The 11,156-nt window shown below is 48.0% G+C and overlaps 1 protein-coding gene across 1 annotated transcript in view; it reads right to left on the bottom strand.

Moving 5' to 3' along the window:
• TKTL1 (transketolase like 1) overlaps positions 1-8,798 on the bottom strand; it is a gene marked incomplete at its 3' end in the record, with an annotated part of 9,237 nt that extends 439 nt beyond the window's left edge. The window contains exons 1-5 of the mRNA XM_037734294.1: positions 8,605-8,798; positions 8,230-8,347; positions 3,357-3,454; positions 1,724-1,915; positions 1,513-1,640 (exon numbers count right to left, since the gene is read on the bottom strand). Coding sequence (XP_037590222.1) covers positions 1,513-1,640; positions 1,724-1,915; positions 3,357-3,454; positions 8,230-8,347; positions 8,605-8,612 — 544 coding nt within the window. The remainder of the gene's footprint in view (positions 1-1,512; positions 1,641-1,723; positions 1,916-3,356; positions 3,455-8,229; positions 8,348-8,604) is intronic.
• Positions 8,799-11,156: the final 2,358 nt, after the last annotated feature.

Below are 11,156 nucleotides of genomic sequence, written 5' to 3' on the forward strand. Positions count from 1 at the left end.
AGTTTCGCTCTTGTTACCCAGGCGGGAGTGTACTCGGCTCACTGCAACCTCTGCCTCCTGGGTTCAGGCAATTCTCCTGCCTCAGCCTCCTGAGTAGCTGGGACTACAGGCACACACCACCATGCCCAGCTAATTTTTTGTATTTTTAGTAGAGATGGGGTTTCACCATGTTGACCAGGATGGTCTTGATCTCTTGACCTCGTGATCCACCCACCTTGGTCTCCCAAAGTGCCTGGGCCCAGCCCATTCCATAAATGTTTGATGAGTGCCAATGAGGTCACCTGAAAAAGACGTCATCTTAGGACTCCCAGGAGGACCTGGCACAGAAGGCCTGGGATGCTGGTGCAGCCAGAGAAAATAGCTTGGATAAAGGCCCTGAGGCTTTTTGTTTTGTTTTGAGATGGGGGTCTCACGCTATGATTCCCCAGGCTGGATGGAGTACAGTGGTGTGATCATAACTCACCACAGCTTCCAACTCCTTGGGCTCAAGTGATCCTCCTGCCTCTGCCTCCTAAGTAGCTGGGATTATAGGTGCAAGCCACCGCACCTAGCTATGCCCCTGAGGGCCACTGGTGAGTGGAAGTGAGAATGAGAAGACACGCCTGGAGAGACAGGTATGGCCAACCATGGAGGGTGGGTCTTGTGGGTATAAGGAGTTTGAGTTTCATCCAAAGCAAGACTGGAAACCACTGAAGGGTCTGCAGTGGGGAAAGTGACTGATGAGATCCAGTATAGAAAGATCACTGTGGCAGCAGTGTAGAGACTGCTGTGGAGGGAGGTTGACTGGAACTTTGGGAGAGATGATACGTGTGGCATCATGGGAGTAGAGATGCGGAGGAGGGAATGGATCCAAGATGCAAGCTAGGGTACTGGGTGTGTGTGTGGGCATGAGGGGAGGCAGAGGCAAGGACAAGACCCAGGGTTCTGCCAGGTGCACACTGGTAAAATCATTTACTGAACAGAAGGTACCAGAGTAAAACTATATTTTCGGGAGGAGTCAGAACAGTTTTATTCTAAAATGTCTATAGTCTTTTGAAAAAAACCAGGAATCACACTCTTTGTAATGAGTTAAGCTTGAGATAAACAATTTCAGCTGTCAGCCTTGAAATGTGCTAGTTGGTTATTCCAAGCTCCCTTCTTCCCCAGCTCCCAGGGTTCTTCCAGATGGTGTGGGTCTAGGCATGTGTGTCCGTATGCACACTCTGATTTCTGCACCTGCTCACACAGAACCCTTTCTGATTCTATAACCGTAGAGACTGTTCCTCATCAGTCCTCTGATGGGCTGTACTCCTAGCCACTCCCTCGTGCAGATAAAACATCACTATTCACCTGCTAGGGCTTTTGATGTCCCCTCCTATCCTAAGCAGACACTAGCTAGTGGAAAGAAGGGAGCAGGAGCCTCTAGCATATACTCGGGCAGAAGTGCATTCACTAAATCAGCCATCCGCCTAGACCCGGCTAGGCCTCTCCTGTCTCTTCTGCTGAGCGGACAGGAAGAAAACGCTTGCTTACTTGGTGTGCCCCGGCCCTTGAAGGTCTTGGCCACCACAGCAGTGGGTTTGTGCTTCACCTGAGAGGCCCGCCAGAACACCTGGCACAGTGCCTCCACGTCCCGGCCGTCCGCCACGTAAGTGTTCCACCTGCCAACAGAGGAGCAGGCTGCATTACAAGAGATGAAGGGGGTGGGACAGAATGGAAATCAAGCACCATAGAATACAGTTACCCGAAGGCTTCGCAGCGCCTCTGATAGATGTCTATGCTGTGCTCAGAGGGCAGCGCACCACTGTGTCCCAGGCGGTTCACATCAAAGATCGCCACGAGATTGTCCAGACTGTAGTACGAAGCAAAGGCCATTGCCTCCCAGACAGAGCCTTCTGAGGACTCGCCGTCACTCATGAGGCAGAACACCCGGTAGCTGGAGCAAGAGAAGAGAGGTTTAGGACCCTGCGGGGGCTCATCTGGACCAACCAAGCAAATGCATTTCAGGAGAAATGGAAGCAACTGGAGGGGCTGCTCCAGATCATTGGCTTCCCAGCGCAATTTTCCTCATCAACTCTGCCCCAACCTGGCAGCTAAGGAAGCCAAGCGTGGAAAGCCTGGGCCTCACAATCAGGCTTTGTCTTTGGCTATAGTTTTCTCATTCTAGCTGTAAAGCAACTTTCAAGTTCTTCTGCATTTCCTCATCAACCAGCAAACAGGGCCAAATGAAAGGGGAAGAAAGCAGCCCCCTTAAGTCCCCCGAACACTTACACATTCAAATTCCTGCCAAGTTTCCTTTTACAGCATTGCCACCTTCTAAGATTTTTTTTTTTTTTTTTTTTTGAGACAGAGTCTCGCTCTGTCACCCAGGCTGGAGTACGGTGGCGTGATCTCAGCTCACCACAACCTCCACCTCCTGGGTTCAAGCAATTCTCCTGCCTCAGCCTCCCGAGTAGTTTAGATTATAGGCCTGCAAGACTATGCTCGGCTAATTTTTGTACTTTAAGAGATGGGGTGTTTCACTACGTTGGCCTGGCTGGTCTTGAACTTCTGACCTCAGGTGATCTGCTCTCCTCAGCCTCCCAAAGTGCTGGGATTACAAAGTGCTGGGGTTATAGGCGTGAGCCACAGTGCCCGGCTGCCCCCTTCTAGTTCTGATCTTACAACTTATTTAAAATAATCACAACAATCAAAAATCCCACCTTGGGAACATGTTCTGCTATGAAATAAACTCCTCCACAACCAACGATATTGAGTGTTTGCATCAAGAAAACACACCTGGCCAGGTGCAGTGGCTCACGCCTGTAATCCCAACACTTCGAGAGGCCGAGGCAGAAGGATCACCTGAGGTCAGGAGTTCGAGACCAGCCTGGCCAAGATGGCGAAACCCCATCTCTACTAAAAATATAAAAATTAGCCAGGCATGGTAGTGCATGGCTGTAATCTCAGTTCCTCGGGAGGCTGAGGCAGGAGAATCGCTTGAAACTGGGAGGCGGAGGTTGCAGTGAGCCAAGATGGTGCCACTGCACTCCAGCCTGTCCACAGAGCAAGACTCTGTCAAAAAAAAGAAGAAAGAAAAACAAAAAACCCCACACATCCAAGCCCCCACTAACATGCCGGAAGTTTTAAAAAAGCTATCCACCCTAGGAAAAGAACGGAAAGGCAAGAGCAGCTGAAATCTTTAAACAGACCTGTGGGTGGGGGAGTGGGACAGCCATCTGAGGAGGCAAAGGGAAGGCGCCTTCCAGAGGGGTCAGCACAGGATGTGATGGGGACTGGCCCTTCAGGGCTCACTGCTCCACGGAGATAGGTGGCTATCTCGAGACTCTAGGAAGGGGGATGCAGGGCAGTTAAATGGCTCTAGGTAAATGCCATACCTGGCCCTGTCGAAGTACTTGCCAGTATATGCCATTCCACACGCAACTCCCAGTCCTTGCCCAAGCCATCCTGTTGCCACATCCACAAATGACAGTCTCTGTTAAGAGAAGTGACCCAGTGAACCCAGATGCAGCTGCAGGACATGGTATCAGGTGGACTCACACACTGAGCACAGACTGCTCATGTCAGCTGTGCGGCAGAGCCCCGAACCAACAGCCCCTCCCCCCCACTGGGTGAGTTCTTCTTCACCCCACCCACATGCACCCCAAGCTTCAGATCAATGTTACCAGGGACAATGGGTCGAGCCCAGGGCTCAGTCTGGACTGGAAACTGGGGTGACTAAGATGACGAAGACATCCATGTCCCTGCCTAGGGAGTCATAGGTAATGCATACGGTATGGCAGGGGTGGGTGGAGCTTGAGGAATAGAGAAGGTGTGCCTAAGTGCAAAGCAGAAACGTAAGGTCTGATTCTTGCCATTGTCCCATGGTCATTCCCAGTCATGTACAAATCAGATGTTTAATCCTATGGAGGGTATGGGTTCTTTTTTTTCATTTTTGTTTTTGAGACGAAGTCTCACTCTGTCACCCAGATTGGAGTGCAGTTGTGCGATCTCAGCTCACTGCAACCTCTGCTTCCCAGGTTCAAGTGATTCTCCTGCCTCAGCCTCCTGAGTAGCTGGGACTACAGGTGTGCAACACCACGTCCAGCTAGTTTTTGTATTGTTATTAGATGCGGGGTTTCACCATGTTGGCCAGGATGATGATCTCGATCTCTTGACCTCATGATCTGCCCGTCTCGCACTCCCAAAGTTTGGGGATTACAGGCGTGAGCCACTGCGCCCGGCCTGGATATAGGTTCTTAAACAGAAACCGGAAACAGAATATTCTGGTTCCCTGGTTTGTAAAACTCAGGTCAACTGAGATTTTTTGTTTGTTTTTTGATGTTTATAGAAGCTTTATTTATAGTTGCCAAAACTTGGGAGTAGCCAAGATATCCTTCAATATGTGACTGGATAAACAAACTGTGATACATCCAGATAATGTAATACTGTTCAGCACTAAAAATAAATGAACTATCAAACCATGAAAAGATGTGGAGTTAAATGTATATTACTAAGTGAAAGAAGCCAATCTGAAAAAAGTACATAGTGGGTAATTCCAACCATGACATGCTGGAAAAACCAAAACTATGGACACAGAGAAAAGATCAGTTAATCAAAATAAATAAATATTTTTAAAAATCAGTGGTTTTCAGGTATTAGGGAAGAGATAGGGATGAATAGGCAGAGCACAGAGAACTTGTAAGTCAGAGAAACTTCTTTGTATAATATTCTATAGTGGTACATGTCATTCAACATTTGTTTAATCTCACAGATTGTGCAACAATCAAATGTGAATGCTAAAATAAACTGTGGATTCTTGGGTGATTGATATGTCAGTGCAGATTCATCGCTAACTGAGATCTTACAAGTGGTCATCTGGAAGTGCCCATGCCTCAAACTAATCCCTTTCCACCAGCATTCTACCCCACTCCCAACATCCTGTTTGCAGGCACAGGGTCATCATTGTCCCAAGCAGAAAATGTGACCCTCTGTGGGCCACAAGGTCATGCCAAAGAGCTGCTGCACTGACGGGAGAGACCCAACTCGCAAGCACAGTGAATTTACCCAACAGCTTCTGCAGCCACCTTTTCCACCTGGTCTTGAACATCCCTGGCATCTGGTCACTGCAGTGGCCTCCCAGCCTCCCCTACAGCCATTCTCAATCTAGCCACTGGGTGTGCCTGTTAAAACTGAAGGTGACCCATCACATCCATCTCGGTTAACTATCCAAGGTCTTCCGACCTCCCACCAACTAGAGCTCAACTTTTTACACCTGTCTCCCCACCCATCCCCCATCAGCTCCATCTCTCCCTCCCACTGCTCCGACATCCTGGCCTCCTGCTGCTCCTTGAATGAAGTGGGCAAATGCCTGCCTCAGGGCCTTAGTACTCATGGCAGCCACTACCTGAGTGCTCGTGCCTGGATATGGGCACAGCTCACTCTCCTGCCCCTTCCAAATCCCTGCTCAAGCGTCAGCACTGAGGTTTTCAGGACCATTCTTTTTCAACCAGTGCCTACCTCTTCCACTTTTACTTGATCCCAGATGCTTGGCTCCACCTGACACTTATCTATTGACTTACAAGTTTGTTTCTTGCCTGTCGCCCTCCTCTGCTCAAACACCAGCACCATTTGATCAGAAATGAGTGGGGTCATCACTACTGTAGATGGGTGGATGCTACTTATGATTCTCAGATCTCCTGCTCCTTACTTCCTACCCTCTGCTACTCCTTGGGTGCTCTTGACCTTCCCCGGCATTCTCTGCATGCTTTGTGCCCCCCCTCCCCGAGACTCCCTTTTGGTTCTGCATTTACAGCCCAGCAGAGCTGTCCCACTCAAGTCTCTTTTGACCACGTCTCTAGCCCCATCTGCCTCCCTATGGTGCCCACCTCATTCATGCAGCAAGCTCTGGCTCCCAGGTGCCTTGCATGCCCTTGGAAGTTCTGTAACATAATGGGCCAAGTCTGGGCTCAGCAGTCAGACCAACTCTGCTTCCCTCTAGCTGTGAAGTGTGAGACCAGCGGGCCCATCTCAAAGACTTTATGGGTGCAGTGGAAACCAGAGCCCCCTCAGGTGGCAGGAGGTTAAGGATAAAGTGAGGCTAGATGAGAGAGACTGGCGAGGCATCAGTATGATGTCTGTTATGGCAGAAGTTCTCCCACGTAGGTGTTGTTGTCTTTCTCAAGAACCCTTATGCTGTGGGGAGAGGTAATTCTGGGAGGTGAAGGACTAGAATAAAGATCTGCTCTGCCTGTAGTATGGCTGTTTACCCCGTTCCTAGGCAAACCACAATGGACTATGCTTCCTGTGTTTTCCCTTTTGTTCCAATTTTATCTGCCAGCTCAATCTGGTGAACACACAATTCTGGCAGCCGAACAGTGCCTGGTGTGCTGCTCCCTGACAGCAAGCCTCTTCACCCCCTAAGGCCAATGGCTCTGATAGTAGCTGTTAAAAACTCTAGACATCTTCCTTTTTTTTTTTTTTTTTTTGGAGACAGCGTCTTGCTCTGTCACCCAGGCTCAAGTGATCCTCCCACCTTAGCTTCCTGAGTAGCTGCAGGCATTCACCACCAAGACCAACTAATTTTCATATATTTCGTAGATTGGGGTCTTGCTATGTTGCCCAGGCTGGTCTCAAGCGATCCTCCCACTGGAGCCTCCCAAAGCACTGGTGAGAGCCACTGTACCCAGTCTTTCCTTATTTTAAACCAGAAATCTGAACACCCACATTGCATTTATACATCTAATTTTTTATATTTTCATTGTGATGGGGGCTGGGAGCAGTGGCTTGTTGCCTGTAATCCCAGCACTTTGGGAGGCAGAGGAGGGTGGGCCCAGGAGTTTGAGGCCAGCCTGGGCAACATAATGAGACCTCATCTCTACAAAACATAGAAAAATTAGCTAACCATGGTGGTGCGTGCCTGTAGTCCCACTGACTCAAGAGGCTGAGGTGGGAAGATCGCTTGAGCCCGGGGGTCGGGGCTGTATTGAGCTGAGACAGAGCCACTGAACTCCAGCCTGGGCAAGAGCGAGACTCTGTCTCCCCACAAAAAGGAAAAAAAAGATGTAAAGAAAGTTCAAGTTTATAGACATGTTTAAAGACTAGCACATGAATTCCTTACTCTATACTGCTTACCTCCAATAACCAGCTGAAAGCAATGGAAAGCATTTACTTCATCTCTCCACACACGTCATTTCTATTTACTATTTGCCAAACCGTTTGACATTATGGTTCAGACACCAAGATAATGGTCACAATTATGACCTGCAGGCGCTTCAGCCATGCCCACAGTTTGATTTTTGTCTTTACTTCCCACTCTGCTAATCTGGTACTTCTATTTGGACACAGTACTCTCCCCAGCCAGATTTTTCTTTTCTTTTCTTTTTTTCCTTTGAGATGGAGTCTCACTCTATCACCCATGGTGGAATGCAGGAGCACGATCTCCGTTCACTGTAACCTCTGCCTCCCGGGTTCAAACAATTCTCGTGCCTCGGCCTCCCAAGTAGCTGGGATTACAAGCATAGGCTACCATGCCCAGGTAATTTTTTTGTATTTTTTATTTTTTAGTAGAGATGGGGTTTTGCTATGTTGACTAGGGTGGTCTCAAACTTTTGGCCTCCAGTGATCCGCTGGCCTCAGCCTCCCAAAGTGCTGGGATTACAGACATGAGCCACTGTGCCCAGACCCTAGCCAGGTTTTAATTTGCTTCAGGACACAGTGTACTTTCAGATGGCATCAAACCAGGCACACACTCTCAGACTGACCTTGTTTTTAAGGTTCTTTTTCTTTCCTACCCCCCAGCATCATGAGGTGGCTGGTATTGTGCCCAATCTAATAAGAAGTACCCCATCAGTTTCAGGTCAGATCTACAAAGACATGGGAGAGGACACTGACTGACGGGTAGGATGTCCCTCCCAGTCACACTCCATGTACCCCAGCTCACAGTCAGATCCACTGAGGCTGCCTGCCTCTACTCAGGCAGCACAGAGGGTGGGAGCAGCGTAACTGTGCCACAGGGAAAGCTTTTGTGGTGGGGGGGCGAGGCAGGGTATGACAAAGGAAAGGAAGGGCCACCAGCTCTACCAAGCCACCCTTCCTACCAAGCCATCACATGGTTCCTAGGGTCTAGAACCCTACAGCATTAAGATGCAATGAAAGAAAAATCAAAATGATCAACAAGGCCCATTCCAGGCCTTGTTCCCACACAGTGTCTGTTCAAACTGGGCTTAAGAAGCAAGTGCCGCAGCAGCCCTGGGCTCCCAGCCAGCATACCTTTGCGAGGACGAATCGGTCATTGTCTGGATTCTCTGGATCTGACTGCTTGTACCTCATGATGTAGAAGAACAGCACAGACATGATCTCGGCAGAACTGCTGCATGATGTAGGGTGGCTGAAAGGTAGATATGACACTGGTCATTTCTCACAGCAACTGACTTCCTAGGACATGACCTTGGCACATGGTATCCTCGCAGAAGCAGTCATTTCTCCCAGCCCGGGAAGAATCCCACCAAGGGTAAGGAATGCAGGGCTCTCGAGTTGAAAAGATGCTTGAAGCCCAATCACCTCGCTGCCCCTCCCCTGCTCACAGCAAGGTCAGCTCCTAAACAGCAGGGCACTGTGCACTCTTGGGTCAGGTTTCCCTAACACCCCTGCATAAGTCTTCTTTAATGTGCTTGAATTCATCTATGGCCTTTCCACATGCTGAGGAAATTTCAGGAGCATTGCTAATCAGAAACGCCACGAAGATCCCATTCTAAAAATGAGTTTTAGGAAGTGAATGGTGAAGGACTGAGCAATTTGTCATGGTTGAGTAACTCGGGCCTTCTGAATGCTGCCAAAGTAACTGCTGCTCTTAGAAAGCGGCCTGCATGTTGATTGAGTCCAGCCAGACCTTAGTTAATTAAAAGGGGGAGGGGACAAGACAGGGGGACAAAACCAGCTCCCTGGAGCTCTACCCCAACTGTAGGTAAAAAAAGATGTTAAGGCCGGGCGCGGTGGCTCAAGCCTGTAATCCCAGCACTTTGGGAGGCCGAGGCGGGTGGATCACGAGGTCAAGAGATCGAGACCATCCTGGTCAACATGGTGAAACCCCGTCTCTACTAAAAATACAAAAAATTAGCTGGGCATGGTGGCGTGTGCCTGTAATCCCAGCTACTCAGGAGGCTGAGGCAGGAGAATTGCCTGAACCCAGGAGGCGGAGGTTGCGGTGAGCCGAGATTGCGCCATTGCACTCCAGCCTGGGTAACATGAGTGAAACTCCATCTCAAAAAAAAAAAAAAAAAAAAAAAAGATGTTAAGCCCAGCTTATATGAATAATCTCTAATTTCAATTTCCACTAAGAAAGTCCCCATTAAGAAAACGAGGACTTAGGCCGGGCTACTTGGGAGGCTGAGGCAGGAGAATTGCTTGAACCTGAGAGGCAGAGGTTGTGGAGCCAAGATTGTGCCATTGCACTCCAGCGTGGGTAACAAGAGCAAAACTCCATCTCAAAAAAAAAAAAGGTGGGGGGACTTAAACCTCTTGCTTTGTAAATGTCCCCTAAGTGGATGATTGAGATTGAAAAGCCACAAGAGATCCCTTGAGAAAGTGCAGCCATCTGTTACTAATTTTGAAGGTGAAGGGTACAAAATGAACATGTACAAAAATTTCAGACATATACGGGTCTTAACTGCATTCACACCCTCTTTTTACTATTTAGCCCAGGCTCTGGAGCAAGATTTTATTTATTTATTTATTTGAGACACAGTCTCATTCTATTTATTTATTTATTTATTTGAGACACAGTCTCACTCTGTTGCCCAGGCTGGAGTACAGTGGTGCAATCTCGGCTCACTGCAACCTCTGCCTTCCACGTTCAAACAATTCTCCTGCCTCAGCCTCCCAAGTCTCTGGGATTACAGCGGTGCACCACCAAGCCTGGCTAATTTATGCATTTTTAGTAGAAACAGGGCTTCACCTTATTGGCCAGGCTGGTCTCAAACTCCTGACTGACCTCAGGTGATCCACCTGCCTCAGCCTCCCAAAGTGCTGGGATTACATGTGAGAGCCACCGAGCCCGGCCAACACGATTTAAAAAGATGTATTGTACTAAGTATTTTCTCTAACCACAATGGGATGGAGTTAGAAATCAGTAATAGATGGAAAACTGGAAAATTCACAAATTTGTGAAAATTAAGCAACACACTCTTACACAACCAAAGAGCAATGGTGAGATAAAGAAATAAAGGGCATCCAAACTGGAGAAGAGGAAGTCAAACTAGTGCAGTAACGCTGATGATATGATCATATACCTAGAAAACCCTAGGTCAGGCCCGGCATGGTGGCTCATGCCTGTAATCCCAGCACTTTGAAGAGGCCGAGGTGGGTGGATCATCCGAGGTCAGGAGTTCTAGACCAGCCTGGCCAACATGGTGAAACCACATCTCTACTAAAAATACAAAAATTAGCCAGGTGTAGTGGCATGCACCTCTAGTCCCAGCTACTCGGAAGGCTGAGGCAGGTGAATCACTTGAACACGGGACGTAGAGGTTGCAGTGAGCAGAGATCACATCACTGCACTCCAGCCTGAGCGATAGAACCCAGAAGTATAAGCCAAATACAGCCAACTGATATTCTGCGTAGCACACAAAAAGATAAATGGGAAAGAACACTGTATTCAATCAATGGTGCCAGGAAACTGGCCAGCCACATGTAGAAGAACAAAGCTGGATACCCATCTCTCACCTTATATAAAAAACAACTCAAGGTGGATAAAAGACTTAAATCTGAAACCAGAAACCATACAAATTCTAGAAGATAACATTGGAGAAACTCTTCTGGACATTGGCCTAGGTAAAGAATTCATGACTAAGACCCCAAAAGTAAGAGCAACAAAACCAGAAATTAAAATATGGGACCTAATTAAACGGAAAAGCTTCTGCACAGCAAAAAGAAGTAATCAGCAGAGTAAACAGGCAACTCACAGAATGCGAGAAAATATTTGCAAACCACGCATCCGACAAAGGACTAGTATCCAGAATCTACAAGGAACTCAAATCAGCAAGTAAAAATAAACAAAAAAAGTCCATCAAAAAGTGGGCAAAGGACATGAATAGACAATTCTCAAAAGAAGATATACAAACAGCCAACGAACATGAGCAAATGCTCAACATGACTAATTATCAGGGAAATGCAAATTAAAACCACAATGATATCACCTT

Source organism: Cebus imitator, unplaced genomic scaffold (genome assembly GCF_001604975.1).
Source record: "Cebus imitator isolate Cc_AM_T3 unplaced genomic scaffold, Cebus_imitator-1.0 Scaffold599, whole genome shotgun sequence".
Lineage (NCBI taxonomy): Eukaryota > Metazoa > Chordata > Mammalia > Primates > Cebidae > Cebus > Cebus imitator.